The sequence below is a fragment of the Pomacea canaliculata genome, linkage group LG14, assembly GCF_003073045.1.
Source record: "Pomacea canaliculata isolate SZHN2017 linkage group LG14, ASM307304v1, whole genome shotgun sequence".
Lineage (NCBI taxonomy): Eukaryota > Metazoa > Mollusca > Gastropoda > Architaenioglossa > Ampullariidae > Pomacea > Pomacea canaliculata.
In genome coordinates this window covers 4683706-4708218 of record NC_037603.1, presented here as the reverse complement: position 1 = coordinate 4708218, position 24513 = coordinate 4683706, and the positions used below count along the sequence as shown (strand labels likewise).

The following is a 24513-nucleotide window of genomic DNA, read 5'->3' as shown; positions in this document are numbered from 1 at the left end:
AGATTAAACAAACAATTTATTCACGTCCATACCAAGCGGTAGACTGAAAATAAAATTTCATCCAACTGAACAAGCGATTGTAAATGGCATTTTAAAAGTTTCAGTCTGTGTTCGCACCGATAATGTCACAGAACTATCGAGACATTGGTCATACTAGGTGTGGATAGTATAAGTCTGAACTATCTGTGAATTTATGTCGTCTGCAAGTACGCCATCTTGCATGGTGAAACTCAGGATTGTATGCTATGTCACAAGAAAAAGAAATCAAGGGTAATATTATTCCTTTTTATCTATTTGTTCGATTGAAAATAAAATAGAACTTTATATTGTAGTTTTTTTACTGATGGCGATTACATTATCATCACGTACATACTAACAAGTCTCAAGGGATTGAACAAATGCTTATTCTCGACTATTCCTTATTTTACATACTTGTTTAGTCTAAACACACCTGTGTGTTTGAACAGCCAGGGTACATCCTGTGCCCCGCCAACCACTTCACCACGTGTTTCTCGCCTGTGACGTCACCTCTAACTGCTGGAGCAAGACAGATGGCGCCACGTACTCCTGCTCGGCACCCACTGACGTCACTTCCGCCGCTCTTTGAGTGTGCTGATGTACAGCAAAGTGTACCATACACTTTAGTATGCGATCATCGAGCTGACTGCCTTGATGCAGCGATGAAACTTTTGCGACTTTCCTCGCTGCCGACCTGGACTCACCGTTTCGATGCAGTGGCAGAAGGGTTTGTAAATATTGTCATATTCAAAACCAAAACTTCTTTTACCCCAACGTATGCTGTTATCAAAAGAAGCTCACTAATAAAGGTTCAAACATAAGTTTTCATTTCATAGACCTACTGCGTTACGTGAAATGTGAGCGAATTATCCTATTACATTTTCAAAATAAAAATTTACAAAAACAAATTCGTGCCCACCATTGGAACAAACAGATGAAAACGTAAAGGTCAACGGGTGAACCTAATAAACAAATAGTTCAAGTTTTTCCAGATGTTGTATTTTTGAAACTGATTCGATGAATATTCCGTTAAACCTCTCTTTTCATGCTTATGTTGCCAATTGGCAATCAGCATAAAAGCATTAAGAAACAAGTTAAATTCTGCCTTTTTTCTCTAAGTGAATATAAGTAAAGTCTTGCAGTCAGCATAATTTCAAAATCAACCAACAATTCTCAATGTTATTTTTAAATTCTTATGCTTTCAGCATCAAAATCCCTAGAATTTTTAAATTTTTCCTCGTAGTTTAGTTTACTGGGTCAGTGAATTAACATCATTTCCTATTTGATTAATCAGTCTACTAAGAGACAGATTTTAACAAGTGTTCGTTGGGGCATGGTTGGTATTTACAACAATTTCTCAATCTTTTGACACTTGGACTGCATTGCTGTCATGTATAATAATTGTTCTTACGTTAATGCAAACTGATATTTTAATTTTAAAATTAAGCTTTCTATATTTAATGAGTAAAACCACCTATTTGATTTATAAAATTCATTGTCAAGCTGAGTAACACTGCATTTTTTTTTATAAAGTGTGTACAGGCGATCGAGCGTTGCAATGGACAAGTGGACTGCGATGACCAAGCGGACGAAGCAAATTGCCTTGACGGGTTTAACGGTCTACTTATTGGCAAAAATTTTCAAAACTCTTTCAGAATTGATAGTAATTCAAATGGACAGATCGTATACACCCAACTGTCACCATTTTCTTGTCCCGATTCGCACTTCGTGTGTCCAAGCCTTCACGAAGTGTGTCTGCCTGTCTACTTCCGGTGTAACGGAGTCAACGACTGTCCTGGTCACGAGGACGAGGGTGCATGTGACAGGTACACGTGTCCAGGCTTCTACCGTTGCCGCAAATCTCAGGTGTGTGTTCACGAGAGTCACGTGTGTGACGGGATCTACCATTGTCCTCAACGTGATGATGAAATATTGTGTAACAAGTCGTGTCCAGACAACTGTGTCTGCCATGGATGGTCTTTCATCTGTTTTAATGTTTTTAATGCAGCCGCCTACTCCAATCTCCGATACCTTGACGCCAGTGGGACCTCGATGACCCTTGCTGACCTCGAGAACAACACACTCCTTGTTTACCTGAGCCTAGCCAGGTGTAATCTGACAAAACTACATGAAGTGACACTGCCTAATCTTCGCACATTGGATCTTAGCAATAATGAGTTAACTGACCTTGTCAGCAGTCATTTTTCTGGAATGAAAAATCTGGAATTTTTAAAGATCAATCATAATCCCTTGACATTTTTCTCTTTCTCCAATATCACCCACACATCGTCTTTAAAAGTTCTAGATATGTCTGACATACATATTTCAAAAATAGACTTCAGCATATTTGCTTTCTTCTCAAAATTGTCCAGTTTAAATCTGTCAGGAAGCCACATCAGTCACGTGGCAGGACGAGGTTTTGCCAACATGTCAAATCTTCGCGTGCTCGATTTGCGGCAGTGTCCGATGACAGTATTTCCTCAAGAAATATTTGAAGGTCTGGACAGACTGGAAACAGTTTATGCTGACAACTACAAGCTGTGTTGTCCTTCGACACTACCCCGAGGGTTCAACGTGCTCAACTGTCACGCTCCTTCCGACGAAGTGTCGTCTTTGTGATGACTTGCTGCGCTCCAACCTGTACCGGGTGGCACTCGCCATCTTTGCCTCGTTGGCCTTACTGGGAAACCTCAGCACTTTGTTTACCGCTTGATTCTCCACAAAACCACCAGCAACGTGGGTACGATGTCTTCGTCACTAACTTGTGTGGCCGACTTTCTGATGGGTGTGTATCTGTTGATCATCGGGTATAGCAGACCACAGGTATAAAGGTGTTTACCTGTGGAGGATACAGGGTGGAGAAACAGCGGGTTGTGTAATGTGGCGGGGGTTTTTGTGTTTCTTGTCATCTGAGTATCGGTATTCATTATCTTTTTTATAACATTGGATCGCTTTCTAGTTTTCCGTTTTCCATTTAGCCAGATGCATTTCGGAAAAACTCAGCTGTGTTTGTTTGTGGTGTTACCTGGCTGGCAGTATGACCTTAGCCGCGATTCCCCTTCTGCCGATGACGTCACATTGGAGTTTTTACAGCCAGACTAGCATTTGTTTTCCCCTGCCGACATCCCGGGTGGATTTCCCGGGTCGTAGTTATTCTTTTGTTGTTGTTATTGTATTGAATTTTATTCTGTTTATTTTATTATGATTGGCCAAATGTTTGTTTACCAATCTGTCGTGCTAATTCTATTTCTTCTTCGTGTTCGTCTAAAACTATCAAAGACTTTCATGTTGCTCTTCGCTTAATGACTGTAGTTATATCAGACTTTCTGTGCTGGTTTCCTGTTGGTTTGTCAGGAATCCTCGCTGCAAATGAGTTTCCTATTTCCGGAGAGGTCAATGTAGGGTTAGCTATTTTTGTTCTGCCCTTTAACGCCGCACTGAACCCGTTCGTGTACACCATCAACATCTACTTAGAGCGCCGACGATGTAGAAGAGAGGAGGAAAGACGAAAGCGTATTATCGCTCAACTGAAATTAATAAACAGTTGCAATGAAGTGCGGAATTTAGAACTCAAACTTACAAACAATGAGGCTCTTGACCTCATTAAGACGATGCTTTCAGCCAAAGTTTTTTCTCCTGACGAGCTAAGAAACGTCATTGAAGTAAACAGAAACACAGAATCTGTTTAAATTTTAATTCCTAGACTTTCTGAGGCTAAGTTAGCAAAAGACTTTTTTGCACCAAAAAACTGGTATTTTTAAGTTAAAAGCTGATGTTTTTATTGAATCAAATGTATTTCTATAATGTTACCTGACTGCAAATGATAGTCATTGAAGAATAAAATAACACAAGTGGGTGTAGGTAATTATAGGTGGGCCGGGCTCAGTGAAAGCGACAGTGGAGGGAAGCCTTTCTGTCCGTTTTTACGACTTGACAGGTCGCCGTGACTTATAGAGGCGATCGAGGCCCAGGGTCGGGGTGTGGTGTGGTGTAAGCTGAAGTAGTCACGGATTAGCGCAGTAGGCAGTAGTCTCCTTAGTATTAGAACGATAGCGTCGGAGCCAGGTAGATTAGGTGACGAGTAGTCACGTGTCTTCTTAGTATATAGTTAGGGTAGATGCTTAGTCGGGGTTTTCCCCTTGTATCCCAGCAGAGACGTCTGACTGAGTTTCAGACGCATGCAGCAGGTCTGCGATAGGAAGCCCGTTCCGTGTAGAACGTATCACTACCTGCTGGCACTTGCGGTCTGGTGTAGAGTTGTGAGAGGTGTAACGAAGAGGTTGACTCTCACTAACGACAAGCGAGGGCGTCAACGAACAGGGACAGTTCGTGTTCCAGGAGGACCTACTGCCCTATTATATCCCAGGACTGTGAATTGTGGATCAGGTACGGACCGCGTGTCCGGACACATGCACAGATACTGACGTATGTACCAATTAGTTAACATCTAAAGTTTAGTCTACGCTCAAATTCGTGTCATCCCAAATTTTGCTTTTCTGTTCTAATTATAATCTTTTACCTTGTACACTGTTTCGTCGGTTGTGTTTGCGCACGCGGGCGAGTGGGACTGATAGTCTGTACGCGTGCGGACGTGTGAACGGGCGGGTGACTGTTTGTGAGGGTGAAAGAGGGCGGAGGGAGCCAGCTAGAGTGACCCCTTTCCCCTCGGGTGGTAACACCATCCCTCTGCAGCCGCCTCGTTTCATCACAGATGGGGCTCGAGCCGGGATGTAAATGTTTAGGTTGACTACTTGTTTCAGGTCAAAGAAGAGGTCGAAAGTGCGAGAGTGTGTTGTCTTGCGTCTCGTGCTGTGTTACTGTTTATACACGACATGCTGTTGCTGTGAACACCTTTATGATTTTGTGTTGATTGATGTATTCTACAATGCGAATTTATGTTAGCTAACTTGTTTGATGACCAGAACGTATAATTACTGTTTATTTAATAATTGCTGATTTGACATCGATGAACGCCGATTGTTGCATTGTAAACAGGTTGCAAGTGCCCAGCAAGTAGCTGAAACAGATTAGGTGAACATAGTAGCTGTAGGTTTCTACAAATATTAATTACAATCGAAGACGAAGTATTGATGTCGAACCCAGAGCTTTATCAAAATCAAAACAGACTTTATTGTCTGTCCAGGAGACCCAGGACAGAAATTTGTCTTCGCTCACAAGTATACATACTCATGTATATCATACTTATGTAACCGAACACGAGAAGAGAAGGGAATTAATGATAAAAGGCGAGGAAGTTTTAGAGGTCGCTGGGGAGGACTTACTGTGCTATGTAGAGTATTATATCTTAAAAGTGGCGCAAAGATAAGAAAGAGGAGCAGGAGAGAATCGAACGCGAACAGGAGCGAGAAAGATAGTTCGCTGAACGCGAGAGGAAGAAGCTGAGCGCGAGAAAGAGCTAGCAGAACGCGAGTTGAGAGAGATATTAGAGGAAGTCTGCGAACAGAACTGTAAAACTAGGGCAGAGTCACGAAAGTTTATGGAGTACCATTTAAAGAACTGTCACTGGGTAACAATAGCCGAAGAGAGAGAGAGGTAAAGGCTGGAGTAGAGGAGGAAGATAGAATTGCACGCGAACGCGCGCGAGAGCGGGTCAAAAGCCAGAAGGCTGAAAAGGAGAAAAAAGAGCGAACCAAGCGCGAGAAAGAGCGAGAATTCCTGCGAGAGGTGTGCCGGTTAGGCGGGGTCAGCTTAGATGACAGGGATCCGGCCGAGGCAGGTAATTACAGGGGGTTGGCGTAGCTGCCGACTAGCAAGTGACTAACTTACAAGCGTCCACAGCAACTCGGTTTTCGTTTATAAATTTTACAGGAGAAACATAGGACGACAATGTGAAACTTGTTTTTGGTAGATGAAAGTTATATACTTTACAAAATGGATCTTAAACGTGTTAATCGTTATCGTGAACTTTAACAAAATACGGTGAAATCGAGCCTTCGGAGTCACGTTTTCGATTCTATTCTTTGAGATGTTTTCAAACAGTTTCAGGAGATACGATGAATGCGCATAAGTTGACAGTTTCTCGAAGAATTCACCGTGTTTCTAAGGCTGTTACAAATCGACTAAATAAATAACATACCAAACCAGAGGGATGGAAACAAGCAGAAATCCTAATTTTACGCAATCGCTAGATTTCCAAGCGAGTTTGGGTGCTTAAATGACACCCATGTAAAAATACAGGGCTGTACCGTCTGAGCAGAAAGTGATTTTGTAAATAAAAATCGAATCAAATCAGACTTTATTGTCTGTCGAGGATACCCAAGACAGAAATTTTCTTTTGCTCACAAGGGCAGCCATATATACTCACACAGACATTTAACACACACAGTTAGGAGTAAATCACACAGTTAGGAGTAAAAGGTTATCATTCAATAAATGTACAGCTAGTTTGTGATAGCTCATAAATATAATTAACTGTGTTGTTAAGTATTCTGGAACTAGTCATGACACCAGGATTTTGACGGAGTCAAAGCTGTACCAAGCTTATGAAGTATACATCCTTGATCAGTCACGTGATAAACCCAAGAAACAATTGAACATGCTGAAAAGACGCCTTCCTTGCCTTTCAAAGAAACATCAAGGTATGTCATACTAAATTATATTGGAGTTTTAAGTTTTGGAAACAATATTTTTACATTATATTTGAATATTATGTCCACATGAAGGAAGAGAAAATTATCATAACTGCCTTATGTTTTTTTTCAAGTTAATAAATTAATATATTATATTTTGCACAAATAACAAAGAACAGAAAGTAATGAACATGTTTGAATGTGTTCACATGTGTCTCTTCAGTAAAACTTTTGCATATATAGCACATGCACACCTTTCAAACCATGTTTCCCCTAAAGAAATAAATTAACATATATTTATGCACTTACATCTAGGCTTTTTCTCATGTATACTGTTCAGTTTTCTTATTAATTTGGTTACTATCATTTTCTAGGTTTAGCAGTTGTTGTGTGCCCATGTCATTTGTATAAAGATGCAGAATATATTATTCCTTTTTGCCTATTTGCAGGTACAGTCCAAAGAGAGCTATAGTTATCATCATGGCATGCATAGTATTACACAAGTATAGTATGCATTCTGTATGATGAGCATGATGATAATCATGATACTGAACTTTATGGAGGTCAACCAGCCTTAAGTGCAAGAACAAAGCAAGAGTCCCTTATTTACAGATCCTTCTCCTACAGCTTTAATATTTGATGGTGAAGTACAATTTATTTGTATGCAGAATTTCAAAGTTAAAATTAAGACATGTCTTTTTCATCAGATTAAGCAAAACTTGTGATCAGCATAAGTCCTCCTAGAGGTTTAAGATGAAGGCTGGATGAAAAACAGCCTCAAACATGCACAGTGTATGTCATGCATGTAGACCAGCCAGCCTTTTCAGTAATTTTAGAAGCTTTTGTATAAAGATGTCCTGAGGAAAGTTGTAAAGAGTTTCAAATATGCAACACAGGACTAGTTTTAAATAATGATTACCCTGTATTTGGTTAATGGAATAGGAAGGTGTGATTACTGTGGGAAGGGATGCGTGGAGGTCAAATGTCCCATCACCATGAAAGGCAGAAATAAAAGTGCTGATGATTTTAGATGGTGAACATCTTCAAACAGTGGGAGCTTTAAACTAAGCACAATACCTAGTCATTTTACCAAGGAACAGCTTCAAATGTTCCTTACTGGAACTTATGATTTTCTTGTATGGTCACCACCCTCACTCATTATTACTAATACAGTGTATGTTTCCCTGATTCTGGAATGTTGCAGCACAGAGGAACTCTCATTTCCACAAGTGTTGCAGCAGGGACCAGATGATGGAAGTCGCATGATTCTTTGTGACACTCTCCCTATGAGGGATTAGGATGAAGAGGGTACCAACTGGGAAATAGATGTGCTTCTAGAAAGTGATTTAAATTTGTATGAAACCAGATAATTCAAGCAATTTTCTCTTTGTATAATATTTTTGTACAGTAAAAGAGCTTTTTTCAATGAAAATAGTTTTGTCTTAGTTTTAAATATCTGTGTGGCTCAGTAAGCACACATTGTAGGTTTTGGAGCCTACATGTATATACTGTAGTTCTTAGCATTTACAGGTGTATACTATAGATTTTAGTGTGCCCATGTTTTTTTCCCCTCTGTTGGACCACCACTTTGCCATGGCCAAGTGGCATTCTTGTCTTGATGACCCCGAGAAGGAGAAGTATGCCAACAGGAGCACTAGCTCCTGACATGGTCACCCATGTTGGAGGGATCAAAAGTGGTTCACTGGTCCTCTAAGTTAAAGGGGAGGGGCAATGGACTAACAATTCATTCATATAAAAGCATGTGCCTGTGGTTACTGAAACTGGCGACATTCCAACAAACTGTGGGAGATGTCTGAGATGGCAATTACAAGATTGCGTACTGAAAAATATTTCATTTATAATACATAATATGCAAAATACAGATTACATGAACTACAATTATGTTTGTACCTGGATTCACCTTTTCAACTGAACAATTTTCATTATCACCTGAATAAAGTAGAGAGGGACCACTTGAACTGCTATTGAATAGTCCTGAGCTCATTTCAATAGGGGGAGAGAGCAGTAACATTACATTTCTCACTTGCTGCTGACCAGAATGAAAACTAATACATAGTGTACGGCAGAATTTACGTTTAATGATTGCAAAAAAACTACAAAATAAAAGATTTTATATATATATAACATCTGTCAACTCCTTTTTCAAGACAGCAATTTAGGATTCTTGCACTTTCTTTTTTTTTTTTCCTCATAAAATATGTGCATGTTAACATGTTAGAATGTTGGTACCACGCAGCATAACAGACATACATGTTACACTAAATTCATCAACCAATACATGAATGCTGACTAACAGTGACATGATCTAATGCACATTCAGCTATGAGGACTTAAGAGTGAAAAGTTAACTGAATCAACACAAAAAAGAACTACAGCTAGTAAGTTTCAACTAATTACAATAATATATATATAAAGTAAAATAAAAATTACATGAATATTTAAGAACTATTAACATTGTTCAAAAAAAAAAATGCCATGATTCATGACACTGGTTATAAATAGACAAGAATGATCAATTAACAGAGTGCTTAAATATTTTTTAGTAACTGATGTGTTCAACACCATTGAAACTTGGATAAATAATGATAAAAGCAAAATTTTTAAAGCACATACCCTCCTAAGGAGCATGTTCTAAGCGCTTAAGAACAAGAGCAAAACATGGACAACATGCGAGGAACAGGAAAACAAATAACATACATATGAACTATAAAAGAATACACAACAGTACTAACGAAGAATAAAGTCAAATACAGAAAACAAATAGGAACTAAATAACAAGAGCTGAGAGTAACATGTTATTGCAAAATATCATGATTATGCAACCCAAAAATAATTTAGGATTGCGTCAGTCCACTCTGCAATCTGAGGTTTTGGACCTTATTTTGCACAGAGATGCTTTACACTGTGGGCATCGTTTATCACTCGCGGAGCAGTCCTTCCATTTCTTCATTGCCTAAAAATAACACATTGCAACCTGTGTCAGCCAGAGCGATACTTTATTTTCCAAATTGATTCCACCTATCCAAAAAAGCAAACAAACAAACTGTTTTTATGCATTACTTTTGTGGTTGCCTACATGCAAAAACTTAAAACAGTTTATTTACCTCATGCATTGATCGTTCTGCCGACGACTGGGCACACACCATCCTCACCACATCTTTCCGCTGCTTCTTTTAGTTGCAGTCCGTTCGAAATGTTGACAAGAGCAACGTCTGATTTGCAGCGACTGTCACTATTAATCCACAAACGTTTTATTTTTCAATTTGGCTGTCACTTTTGCATCTGACATTTTCGAAATAAGAGTGATCTCCCGTGTGAAAAATTCGTTTCGCGGTGGAAGCCTGTGAAGGTTTTTGTAAAACCGATAGTCCGTAGTTACTAGTTGGGACGTGCCAGCTGTCGTTAGGGAACCGCTGCAGGTAGGTGACAGTGGCAGTCTTGGAGACCAAGTGCCAACTGTCGTTAAAGAGGCGTTACAGGAGGCGACAGCGGCCATCGCGAGGAGCGAGCGCCGACTGACACCATGGAACTGCTGCATGCGAGTGACACTGGGATTCTGGAGGAACAGGTGCCAGCTGTCAGTGGAGCGCAGTTGCAAGCAGAAGACAGTGACAGGCCAGAGGGGCGAATGTCAGCTGTCAGATCTGGACAGGAAGCAAGAGCTAGACAAAACAAGTCAGTGACATCTACAGCGCCGAAAGGAGGCCAGCGAAATGCATGCAAATGAGGAGAAGTTTGGTGACATGCAGAACCCTATTCAAAGACTTAAGAAGAAGATGGGGGAAGGCAACAAGAGGAAGAATGAAATGGCCAATGTCAGCGTTATTAGAGTGAGTACAGAGGCTCCACACAGACTCAGCTGTCCGTGATACACAAACACTTCATAAAAGTTTGAAAAATCTGTGAGCAAAGGATATCCGAATACAAAATAAGCATCTTATAAAAATCCTAACGATGACACGTGACATGTCAGGACATTCCTACTGACCGCTAAAGACTGAATATAGAAATCATCAACTTGAGGAATTACTTACCCACCTTGACCTTAGTACCATATCGTCCTTAGTTTCATCAGGCGCCATTTCACAAACTTACAAAACCTTACAGTATACTGAAAGTAAGTAAAATATACAACAACAACAACAACAACAACAACAACAACAACAGATGACATAAGGATGGATGAACACACAAGAGAAGTAGTGAGACATCTTTCTGTATATCTAACTAGATAAGAATAACACTTTCTCTCATGAATAGAAAGTTTATCTAAAGGTATTTGTGATATGTCATATATTCTGTAGGTCGTACGACTTTTAGTAACTCGTCTCAGTTCCTGCAGACTACATGTGATGCTTGGGTCCTTCTCCATCCTGCATGACAATGGTACTAGTTTCTGGCTCTTTAAAGCCTTGTAAAATTTAATCGAAGTAGTATATACAGTTACTTCTTGCAAAATTTATTTATTTTGATGTTTTATCTCTCTCCAGGCTTCTATTCACTGAAAACGGAAAAAGGAATTTCTTCCAACTCCGAGAATTTAACAAAGGATTTCTTTGGGTGGTTGTAAAAAGAAATAGCAGCACTCAAAAATGTTTTATTTTCTTTATTGAAACATTGTTTTTATATCAAATCTTGTACTAGTCTATTGTGAATTTTTCTCCCTGTTTTCGTTCTAAATTTCGAGAAAAGCGAATGCTGAGTTTATTTAAAAAGATTCAAGTCACGATGTGTTCCCTATTCTTTAGCTTGAGTTCAGGTGTATAAGGTCAAACGACTATCAACCGATTTTTCTTGGCTGTTTAAAGCCTTGTAAGTGATTATCCAGTTGCTGTTTACAATTATTTTTATTTTTATGTTTCATCGCTCCAGGCTTCTGTTGGCTGAAAATAGTAAAAGGAAATTACTTCTCATTCACCTACAAGAATTTTACGAAGGATTTCTAAAGGGTGGTTGTAAAAGAAAGAGTAGCATTCAGAAAAATTTTCTTTATTGAAACATTGTTTCGTATCAATTCAAATCTTAAACTAGTTTATTGTTAAATTTTCTCCCTGGTTAGTTTTACATTTTAAGTGAGAAAAGCGAATGTTAAAGTGTTAGTTAAAGTCGAGACTGCTCTCTGGGTATATTTGAAATAGTTTTCTTGTTTCAACAGGAAACCTGGAAACACCCAGTGATTAAAAGTAAACAAAAATATATTTGGTGGTAAACTGTTTCTGGTAGAGTAACACAAAAATATATCCGATCGCTTTTTATCTTGCACAACTTTAAATCCAGATTTGTTAAAAATGTTTTTATTTTTATTTTTTGCTTGATCATCGTGAGGAGTGGCTTTGTTCGAGAGAAACTAAAAACCTACCTGTAGGACTGTATATAAGTTCAGGTGTTGTAAAGGCTCGAGACTACTGTATTGCTCTTACCTGTAGCACTGCCAGGTGTCGATAGTGTGCTGACAGATCTGGAACATTCTGTCACATGTCGGACACCGCTATTCTCAGTGTTTAACCTCTGAAGCTATTTTGTTATAATTAAGGTCACAGTGACACAGATTGTAATTATACCTTATGAATGATACAACAACAATGATGTGATTGTAATTGTTAGTGAATTGTAATTGTGTTTCAAAGAGTGACAAAAGGAAAGAAACTAAAAAAAAAAAAAAAAAAAAATTCAGAAGTTTTTGATAGTGTTTATATGGAAAGATATACAATATATTCAACGGACGCCGTGAATTTAGGTTGTGAGGTTGACATCAAGTGATGTTCTGTACACAAATATCACAAGCCATAGCTATTCATTTCAACCATAGGAGCTGGAACATCGGGTGCCAGTGACATTCTGTGTAGGTGCCTTGGTTGTTTCAAGACTAGAGGAACGAGATGTCTGTTTTCTTGAGTAAAGCTCAGTGGCAGATGTTTTCCTGATCTCAGTGAACACCAAGCTCTCGAGGTCCACTTCTACAATCGCTAGGAAACAAGTGACAAGGTCCAGTGTATCGATTAGCCGATCAATAGCAGGTCCATCACTCAGTAAACACATTGATCAGAGGCATAGATAATTGAGTATATATATAATAATTCTCATTATTATTAATGAATATACTCCAAAACAGCGTTCACATACAAAACACAGTTATTTACACGAATATTGCGGCAACATTTGGTGCAATGAAGTGGAAACCACACACAGGTCACCACAATATATTTTAAGATATTTATTATAAAAATTATATTATACTAACATAAAATTTAAATAGTATACCATATATTAACAAATTATGACCCTCGATATTTCCAGGTCAACGTGATGAGAAGAAATATAATATCATTGTTGGCACTACTAAGACTTTCTGTGGCAATAGATGGCGCCACAGACAGTGTGGATGACACAGGTCGTCAGTTATTTGGGACAGAGGACAAGACGAAGACATCAAGTCTTCTGCAGGACTACACTGAACATGTAGTTTACACAGACACTTCAGACAGTTCACGTGTGTGGTCTAGAGATAGTCATCACTACAGGGATTCTGTTGTTAAGACCTCGTCTTCTACCGAAATACCTACAGTAGTTTACGGTCAAAACGAAACTTTTGGACGACTTGAACCAGTTGATGTTGACCTCCTGACCTGCGTCATCCGATCTCAGACTCATCAGGTCAAAGGTAGCGAGGGCAGCATCTCCATGTCACTCAGACCGACCTCCGACACAGGACAAGACCAGACTTTTGTTCACTTCTGCAATGTGGAGCTAACGGTTCCACCAAGCATGGTGGCCTATGTGAACGTGTCACATACTCGTGAAGAGTGTATCGAGTGTATACGCCTAATACTACGTGATGATGAGGGTAGTCTTCTCTTTTACGCAAGTCCAAATTATCTCCCGGAAATATTTTACACTTATTCCAGAAGTCTTACAATTCTGGTCAAAATAATCAGCCTCAGCTCAACCTTTCACCTTCTTTTAAATTTCTCGGCTGTTCCAGAAACCAGTCGTCCACAGTTACTGGTCAACTTCACCTCCCCAAACACAGGTGATTTTATTTTAATTCTAATGTAATTATTAACTCTTTTAAAGTCTTCTCTTCCAAATTTTTGTTTAAATTTTAAAGTTGTGTTTACAGGTTATGTAGAAACTCCGAACGTGGACTTCACGCCCTACACAAACTTTTGGGTACACCTGGTGGCGCCACTCAATCACATTGTCGTTATAAGTTTTGATGATATTGACAGCGCCTACACCTGCTTGAGCCGTTTTCCTGACCACCTGACTTTCCGTACAAAGAGCAGTTACAGAGAGTATTCAATATGTTCCTTAGAAATGAACGGTGACCTGGATTTTTATCCTGGTGAGATGCTGATGGAGTACAAAGTTTACTCTATGACATACGGTGGACATTTTAAAATGATGTTTTCCTTCCACCACGTGTCGGCGCTGCCTGTGAAGTTGTCTGACGGCAGGTGGAACTGCTCGGCCGTGCGATGGGAGGACATGCAGCATCACTTCCCGTGTAACTTTGTGTCTAACTGTGTGGGCGGCGAAGATGAGGCTGGATGCTGGTCAGGTGACGGCACGTGCGGCGCTGGACAAGTCGAGGTGGACGGTCGCTGCTTTACTTTCACGCACGTGGTGGAGGAAGACCTTTCCTGGAATGATGCGAACCGTTGGTGTCAGGAGCGTAAACAACAGCTCGCCAGTTTTAGTGCCAGAACAGTGTGGGACTTCTTTATGGAGTTTTTCAATCATTTAACAGATTCTTCAAGAATTTTCGTTGGAGTTAGGTTCGCGCCGTCATCTTTACCTCCAATGTAAGTATGGTGAAAGTTTGTATGGTAATATCTTATAGTTATTACTGACATTCTTCGGATTTCTAAGCTTGTTGTTCCAAACCGCTGAAAATACAGTCTGCTAAATTGATAATGAGCGATTATTCAGTGAGTCCAATAAACATCAAATAAATTGAACGCCGTCAGGGCCGCCGAGAGCCAGCCCGGGCCCCGGGACAGACGACCTCTCCGGGCCCCTTGTACTTGTAATCGTAAATTATTTTCCCAGTATATTATGTTTAATTTGTATTCTACAGACTTGAAACTCAACTTCTGCATGTGTAATGCTTGGGTGCTCTGTCCTTAGACCTTTCTTTAGAAGAAAAAGAAAAGGAGGAGAAGAAAAAAAAATCCACTGACCAAGGCCGGGCCCCCTTGACAGCCGCGGGCCCGGGTACACCAGACCCCTGTCCCCCCCTCTCGTCAGGCTTGAACGCCGTAAAAATTATTGTCCACTTTATTTTGTAATATTTGTCAGATATCGAAAGAGTTGGATGTGGTGTGACGAGACCATCGCTCATGTCTTGGAACTAAAGAACCTGGGACTCAGAATGCCCAACGACAACTGCGTGGTGACCACAAGTTACTCGATGCGTAGTGTCTTGCTTAGAGGGCATCTAACGGTCACATCATGTGAACAAACACTTCCTGTCTCCTATCACTTATGTGAGATCCAGGGAACACCAAGTATGTACCCTGCTCTCCAGGCACCAGATGTCCACGTGACACAACCCACGTCCAGACTTTCTAAGGTAGGATAAAAACGATTTTTTATTCGAAATTTTTAATGTATCAGAGAAATCACAATTTCTACTTCTTTATGCAATCCCTACCTCGTGATTATCTACAATAAAAAAAGGGGTAGATTAAACAACAACAGTTTATTATCGTCCATACAAAACGGTAGACTGAAAATAAAATTTCATCCAATGGAACCAAGCGGTGTGAATGGCAATTTTAAAAGTTTCAGTCTGTATTCACACCGATAATTTCAAAGAACTATCAAGACTTTGGTCATACTAGGCATGGATAGTATATAAGTCTGAAATATCTGTGAATTTATGCAAGTATGCCATTTGCATGGTGAAACTCAGGATTTGTATACTATGTCACAAGAAAAAGAAATCAAAGGTAATATTATTTCTTTTAATCTATTTTGTTCGATTAAAAATATAAATAGAACTTTATATTGTAGTTTTTTACTGCTGGTGATTACATTATCATCACGTACATCAGCGGTTCTCAACCTGTGGGTCGCGACCCCCTGGGGGGTCGCGACGTGCCTACAAGGGGGTCGCGAAGGTGGTCATTTTTTAAAAAAAGTTTCTTATACTGGTATTAGTGGAATTAGTTTACATTGTGTAACCGAGTGGTGCGGGGGCTCAAACTCCAAATCTCTTCTTCCTATTCAAGTACACTGTCTCGGCAATGGAGTGACTTCTCACTTCCAAAACTCAAAACACAATCACCCTCTCAACAATTAAGCCTCCAATCTCCCTCCTCTCACCTTTTGCCCTCTCTCTTCCCCAATCTCTCATCGCTGACTCCCCTATATTACACCACCATATTACAAACAACTGACAAGATGAATGCTTTCGTCCGAAAAATTTCGTTGTGGACGCAAAAGATACGCCAAGAAAATATTTTTGATATGTTTCCGTGCTTGTGTAAGTGCAAGGCTGACAACTTGAATCTTGATCAGGTGAAGAATGTAATTATTGCCCATCTAAACGGACTGCAAGAAAGGTTTCAGCATTATTTCGCTGAAATTGATGTGACTAAATACGATTGGATTCGTAATCCATTTCTGGCTGATCCTAGCACAAGCGGGTTGTCCACGCAAGAAGAAGAGCAGCTCATCGACCTTTCGAGTGACCAATCCCTGAAATGGTCTTCCAAACAACACCAGTGACAACATTCTGGATTAGCATCAACGGTGAATATCCTCTCCTTTCTGAGAAAGCAATGAAAGTTCTGCTGCCATTTTCAACTTCGTATATGTGTGAGCAAGGATTTTCAGCATTGGCAGCACTGAAGTCGAAATACAGAAATCGTGTGGACGCAGAGGCTGAGCTGCGAATAGCAGTGGGTACGAACATCGCACACAGGTTCGCTTCTTTATGCAACAGCAAGCAGGCTCAACCTTCTCATTAATCAAAGTGAGTGTCCAATAAAATAATATTTATTAGCTTTAGTAAAATTTCATTAACAGTTATACTTCTTGCAGATACGAACTTTGCTCTTCCGTTGTTGAATTGCATTGATTTCCTCGACGCGGCGTTCGAGGTTAGCTAAAGCTGCCCCCCCCCCCCCCGCTCTTCCACCGACCTAGCCGGCTAAGGGGGGTCGCGGACGTACCGGTGTTCGTCAGGGGGGTCGCCACATGTAAAAGGTTGAGAACCGCTGGAAGTACATACTAACAAATCTCAAGGGATTGAACAAATGCTTATTCTCGACTATTCCTTATGTTTACATACTTGTTTTGTCTAAACACACCTGTGTTGTGGTAAACAGCCAGGGTACATCCTGTGCCCTGCTAACCACTTCACGCACGTGTTTCTCGCCTGTGACGTCACCTCTAACTGCTGGAGCAAGACAGATGGCGCCACGTACTACTGCTCGCCACCACTGACGTCACTTCCTCCTCTCTTTGAGTGTGCTGATATACAGCAAAGTGTACCATACACTTTAGTATGCGATCATCGAGCTGACTGCCTTGATGGCAGTGATGAAAACATTTGCGTCTTTCCTCGCTGCGACCTGGACTCACCTTTTCGATGCAGTGACAGAAGGGTTTGTAAATATTGTCATATTTGAAACCAGAAGTCCTTTTACCCCAAACGTATGCTGTTATCAAATGAAGCTCACTAATTAAAGGTTCAAACATAAGTTTTCATTTAATAGACCTTCTGCATACACGCGTTAGCTGAAATGTGAGCGAATTATCCTATTACATTTTCAAAATAAAAATTTGCAAAAACAAATTCTTGGCCCACAATTGGAACAAACAGATGAAAACGTAAACGTCCACGGAATGAACCTAATAAACAAATAGTCCAAGCTCTTCCAGGTATTTTTGAAAGCGATTTGATGAATATTCCGTTAAACCTCTTTATTCAAACTTATGTTGCGATTGGCCATCAGGCATTAAAAACAAGTTAAATTCTGCGTTTTTCTCTTAAGTGAATACAGGTAGTCTGCAATCAGCATAATCTTGAAAATCAGCCAACGATTCAAAATGTAATTTTTATATTCTTCTTATCCTTTCAGCATCAAAATCCCTAGGATTTTTAAATTTCTCCTCGTAGTTTAGTTTACTGGTTCAGTGAATTTACACCACTTTCTACTTGGTTAATCAGTCCAGTAAGAGACAGATTTTAACAAATGTTCGTTGGGGCATGGTTGGTCTCTACAAGAATTTCTCAATCTTTTCCCACTCGGACTGCGTCGCTGTCATGTAAAATAATTGTTCTTAAGTTAATCCAAACTGATGTTTTAATTTAAAATTAAGTTTTCATGATTTAATGAGTAACATCACCTATTTGATTTATAAAATTCATTTTAAGCTGAATAACATTGCATTTTTCTGATAAACAGTGTGTACAGGCGATCGAGCGTTGCAATGGACAAGTGGACTGCGATGACCAAGCGGATGAAGCAAATTGCCTTGACATGTTTAACGGTATAGACAGAAGCAGAAAATTACAGAACTCTTTCAGAATTGATAGTAATTCAAATGGACAGATCGTATACACCGAACTGTCACCATTTTCTTGTCCCGATTCGCACTTCGTGTGTCCAAGCCTTCACGAAGTGTGTCTGCCTGTCTACTTCCGGTGTAACGGAGTCAACGACTGTCCTGGTCTCGAGGACGAGGGTGCATGTGACAGGTACACGTGTCCAGGCTTCTACCGTTGCCGCAAAACTCAGGTGTGTGTTCACGAGAGTCACGTGTGTGATGGGATCTACCATTGTCCTCTACATGATGATGAAATATTGTGCAATGAAACATGTCCACACAACTGTGTCTGTCACGGATGGTCTTTCATCTGTTTTAATGTTTTTAATGCAACAAACTACTCCAATCTCCGATACCTTGACGCCAGTGGGACCTCGATGACCCTTGCTGACCTCGACAACAACACATTTCTTGTTTACCTCAGCCTAGCCAGGTGTAATCTGACAAAACTACATGAAGTGACACTGCCTAATCTTCGCACATTGGATCTTAGCAATAATGAGTTAACTGACGTTGTCAGCAGCCATTTTTCTGGAATGAAAAATCTAGAATTTTTAAAGATCAATCATAATCCCTTGACTTTTTTCTCTTTCCCGAATATCATCCACACATCGTCTTTACGAGTTCTAGACATGTCTGACATACATATTTCGAAAATGGACTTCAGTATATTTGCTTTCTTCTCACGATTGTCTAGTTTAAATCTGTCAGGAAGCCACATTAGTCACGTGACAGGACGAGGTTTTGCTAACATGTCAAATCTTCGCGTGCTTAATCTACAGAAATGTCCGATGACAGTATTCCCTCAAGAAATATTTCAAGGTCTGGACAGTCTGGAGACAGTTTATGCTGACAACTACAAGCTGTGTTGTCCGGCGACACTACCCCGAGGGTTCAACGTCCTCAACTGTCACGCTCCTTCCGACGAAGTGTCGTCTTGTGACGATCTGCTTCGCTCCAACCTGTACCGCGTGGCACTCGCCATCTTTGCCTCGCTCTCGTTACTGGGAAACCTCAGCACTTTGGTTTACCGCTTGATTCTCCACAAAACCACCAGCAACGTGGGTTACGATGTCTTCGTCACTAACTTGTGTGTGGCAGACTTTCTGATGGGTGTGTATCTGTTGATCATCGGTATAGCAGACCACAGGTATAAAGGTGTTTACCTGTGGGAGGATACAGGGTGGAGAAGCAGCGGGTTGTGTAATGTGGCGGGTGTTTTGTGTTTCTTGTCATCTGAAGTATCGGTTTTTATTATCTTTTTAATTACGCTCGATCGCTTTTTAGTGTTTCGTTTTCCCTTTAGCCAGGTGCACTTTCGGAAGCAATCAGCTGTGTGTGTTTGTGGTGTTACCTGGCTGGCAGGTATGACCTTAGCCGCGATTCCCCTTCTGCCGATGACGTCACACTGGAGTTTTTACAGCCAGACTAGCATATGCTTTCCCCTGCCGACATCCCGGGTGGATTTCCCGGGTCGCAATTATTCTTTTGGTGTTATTATTGTATTGAATTTTATTCTGTTTATTTTTATTATGATTGGTCAAATGTTTGTTTACCAGTCTGTTCGTGCTAATTCTATTTCTTCTTCATGTTCGTCTAAAACTATCAAAGACTTCAATGTTGCACTACGCCTAATGACTGTAGTGATGTCGGACTTTCTGTGCTGGTTCCCTGTTGGTTTGATAGGAATCCTCGCTGCAAATGAGTTTGCTATTTCCGGAGAGGTCAATGTGGGGTTAGCTATTTTTGTTCTGCCCTTCAACGCCGCACTTAACCCGTTCCTGTACACCATCAACATCTACTTAGAGCGCCGACGATGTAGAAGAGAGGAGGAAAGACAAAAGCGGATCATCGCTCAACTGAAATTAATAAACAGTTACACTGAAGCGCGGAATTCAAAACTTAAACTTACAAACAACGAGGCTCTTGACCTCATTAAGACGATGCTTTCGGCCAAAGTTTTTTCTCCTGACGAGCTAAGAAACGTCATTGAAGTAAACAGAAACACAGAATCTGTTTAAATTTTAATTTGTAAACTTTCTGAGGCTAGGTTAGCAAAAAGACCTTTTTCGTACCACAAAACTGGTTTTGAAAATTTTAAGTTAATGTTTTTATTGAATTAAATGTATTTCTAGTGTTACCTGCCTGCAAATGATGGTCATTGAAAGACAAAATGACACGGGTTTTTTAAAATAATTTTAGGAAAAAGATTAATTTGATTTTTGCTACTAACGCCCAAAAACTTTTGTTTGAAATGTACTTAAAAGGAATAAAATAACTGTTTCCTGACATTTAGCGATTTTTTTCATACACATAACTTTAAACATAACAGTGTGACGGTCACTGGAGTGTTGTAAATTCCAAGTAATGTCCCTCACACTTTTACACTTTAAGTAAGTATATGTCAGAAAATCCCGAGATATCAGGCAAACATTATTTCAAATATATACATTTCAAATGAAAGTGTGTTCACTCTCTCGCTAGAAGGTCGAGAGTCGTCGTTAATGTGACGGTTGATAATCTATCATCGGGTACCTGACCAACTGAGATTCAATATTTATTTCTACAGGCTTTCTACAGGTTTATTAATTTCTTTGTAGTGTGTCATGCACGGGAACTTTGAAAACAAACACATTCACGCGCAGTTCTGCATGACAAAGTTTATAAATTTTTTGGGTTTTATTTTGACTTTATTCCCTAATTCGGTTTATCATTTCATATACAAAACGAAAATTAAAAAAATACTACTTATGGACTGCTGGAAATTATTTAGTATTGAATTATCACAGAAAATGAGAAACTGGTGAAAAATTACAGACCTCTAGAATGATAGGAAGTTGGTGGAAAATTAATGACAAAGTTCCACGAACACACGGAAAGCAAGTTAAATAAAAGTGTGTAAAAGTGTATTTTACTTGAATATTGTTAATAGTCAACAATAAACACAAAGCCCATAAATATATGAGTGCTATCAAAAGGTGCTGTTCAAACCAAAGCTACATCCTTATAATTTCTCGTCTCTAGCGATCCTGCCATTTAAAAACTAAAATACACCAAAACTATTCTCGTCTCTTAAATACTAACATTCCAAATGTCTACTAGACTTTCTACACTATTTTGTTCCAAAATAATAACAGAATATCTAAAACGCGAGACTTATCATACTGAGGAATAACGACCAATTAAATAAAAAATAAGCATACACCATACCTTACTTATTAACTAAAATTCCTTGTGAACTTAAACATCAACCTTCATTTTTGTATATACTGTATACATTTTTCCTTTTAAACCCTTATTTTAATGTCTTTGTCTTGTAGTAGTGTTTCAGTTTTCTTTTCTTAGATCGAAGGCTATGTGTAAAACAAGCATGAGGTTTTATTATTTTGCTATCTTCGTAAATAAAGATTTGTCATTTGCTATTTTTCTAGGAAAAACTAGAACAGTACCTGTTAAATCAGGGTTATAGCTAAAAAAAAAAAGTAAGATAGAAGTTTGCTAAGAGAAATAATCTGTTTATTTTTTTATCTTTAATTTAAATGATTTTTTCATACGGGGAAAGAGACGGCGAGAAGGAGATTCTCAGAGAGAAGGTTCACTCGCATCTCCAAAGACAATAAGCAAGTATTTTCAGCTTGTTATACCAGAAGCTCGCAGTGTAGTTGAGACTTTTTCAAAGATACATTAATAGTAATTAAAATTGTGTTGGTTGATTAGGTTATCTGGTGAAATAACAGTGAACACATACACATTCATATGCTTTTCCGTTCCAGTAGTCTGCACGATACTTGCCGGTCTCACCCACTCGTTAATAAAGTACACTAGTCAAAGTTTCTGCAGTTCTGTCATCAACAGACACTAACAGCACTTTCTTGTTATTTATTGTCATGAACCAGCCTGGTTCAAGGCCACAACAACAGCCGAAGCGGGTGTAAGTAATTATAGGTAGGCGGGGATCAGTAAAAGCGGACAGTGGGGTAAACCTTTTTGTCCGTTTTTACGACTTGACAGGGCGCCGTGACTTAGGAGGGGATCGAGAACTAGAGCCGTGGGTGGCAGATGTAGTAGGTACGGGAATACCGCAGTAGGCAGTAGTAGTGTTAGTATTAGAGCGATAGCGTTAGGCACAGGTAGATTAGGTGACGAGTAGTCACGTGTTCTTTTAGTATGTAGTTAGGGGTAGATGTTTAGTCGGGGCCTTTACCCAAAAACGTCAGCAGAAACTACCATCTCTGAGCGTAGAATCAACTGTAAGCAGCAAGTCTGAGGGCGGCCCGTTCTACCGAATGCAGCACGCTACTTGCTGGCACTTGCAGTCTGGAACCATGAGAGTGAGAAAGGGGTCTCCATCTTCGCAGACGTCAAGAAGGATACAAAATTGAAATTAAACAATACTACTTATGGACTGCTGGAAATGATTTAATATTGAATTATCACAGAAAATGAGTAACTGGTGAAAAATTACAGACCTCTAGAATGTTAGCAAGTGGGTGGAAAATTAATGACAAAGTTCCACGAACACACGGAAAGCAAGTGAAATAAAAGTCTGTAAAAGTGTATTTTACTTGAATATTGTTAATAGTCAACAATAAACACAAAACCCATATATATATACACCTGATTTTTTTCTCTGGGTAAAAGTTATTTTGTGAAAAATAATAAAATTGCTAAATTTCACAATTAGGAAGTATAAAAAGAAATGTATCAATGGATTTTGTTTTGTGTGAAGAAATATATAGTTGACATTTTTCAATTGTTGTACTCAATTTTCTTTACTTGTTTTATGCATGAGAAATGCATATGTATGCGAGCACGTGTTTACAATCTAAAAGATTAGCGATGACCTAATCGGAATCGAAAGTGGAGAGAGAGAGAAGATGGACAGAAGAAAAAGAGGCAGAGAAAAACAGCACAGAAACTACAGTTACACAGGTAATCTGATCATCGAAGATTCTAACCGACGACAAGTGACGAGATAAAAATGAATAAATATGATTCACAAACACTTCATAAAAGATTGAAAAATCAGAGAGCAAAGGATATCCGAATACAAAAATAAGCATCTTATAACAATCCTAACCGATGACACGTGACATGTCAGGACATTCCTACTGACCGAAAAGACTGACTATAGAAATCATCAACTTCAGGAATTACTTACCCACCTTGATGTCAGTAGCATCGTCCTTAGTTTCATCAGGCGCCATTTCACAAAGTTACAAAAACCTTACAGTATAGTGAAAGTAACTAGAAGATACAACAACAACAACAACAACAACAACAACAACAACAAAAGATGACATAAGGATGGATGAGCACATAAGAGAAGTAGTGAGACATCTTTCTGTATATCTAACTAGATAAGAATAACACTTTCTCTCATGAATAGAAAGTTTATCTAAAGGTATTTGTGATATGTCATATATTCTGTAGGTCGTACGACTTTAGTAACTCGTCTCAGTTCCTGCAGACTACATGTGATGCTTGTGTCCTTCCTCCATCCTGCATGACAATGGTACTAGTTTCTGGGCTCTTTAAAGCCTTGTAAACTTTAATCGAAGTAGTATATACAGTTACTGCTTGCAAAATTTATTTTATTTTGATGTTTTATCTCTCTCCAGGCTTCTATTCACTGAAAACGGAAAAAGGAAATTTCTTCCAACTCCGAGAATTTAACAAAGGATTTCTAATGGGTGGTTGTAAAAGAAATAGCAGCACTCAAAAATGTTTTTTATTTTCTTTATTGAAACATTGTTTTTATATCAAATCTTGCATTAGTCTATTGTGAATTTTTTCCCTGTTTTCTTTCTAAATTTCGAGAAAAGCGAATGCTGAGTTTATTTAAAAAGATTCAAGTCACGATGTGTTCCCTATTCTTTAGCTTGAGTTCATGTGTATAAGGTCAAACGACTATCAACCGATTTTTCTGGGCTGTTTAAAGCCTTGTAAGTAATTATCCAGTTGCTGTTTACAATTAGTTTTATTTTTATGTTTCATCGCTCCAGGCTTCTGTTGGCTGAAAATAGTAAAAGGAAATTACTTCTCATTCACCTACGAGAATTTTACGAAGGATTTCTAAAAGGTGGTTGTGAAAGAAAGAGTAGCATTCAGAAAAATTTTCTTTATTGAAACATTGTTTCGTATCAATTCAAATCTTAAATTAGTTTATTGTTACATTTTCTCCCTGGTTAGTTTTAAATTTTAAGTGAGAAAAGCGAATGTTAAAGTGTTAGTTAAAGTCAAGACTGCTCTCTGGGTATATTTGAAATAATTTTCTTGTTTCAACAGGAAACCTGGAAACACCCAGTGATTAAAAGTAAAC

The 24513-nt window shown here is 39.2% G+C and overlaps 1 protein-coding gene and 1 long non-coding RNA gene across 2 annotated transcripts; both read left to right on the top strand.

Annotated features, from left to right (window-relative positions):
- The first annotated feature begins 6343 nt into the window (after window positions 1-6343).
- LOC112555194 lies at window positions 6344-9279 on the top strand. The gene is made up of 3 exons (XR_003097419.1): window positions 6344-6617; window positions 7058-7250; window positions 7813-9279. It is a non-coding gene; the product is annotated as an uncharacterized LOC112555194 (long non-coding RNA).
- A 3656-nt stretch (window positions 9280-12935) lies between these two features.
- LOC112555548 lies at window positions 12936-20212 on the top strand. Its single transcript, XM_025223980.1, has 6 exons — window positions 12936-13659; window positions 13750-14434; window positions 14931-15204; window positions 16967-17245; window positions 18050-18382; window positions 19751-20212. Exons 1-6 carry the CDS (start codon window positions 12936-12938, stop codon window positions 20210-20212), a joined length of 2757 nt encoding a protein of 918 aa, XP_025079765.1.
- Window positions 20213-24513: the final 4301 nt, after the last annotated feature.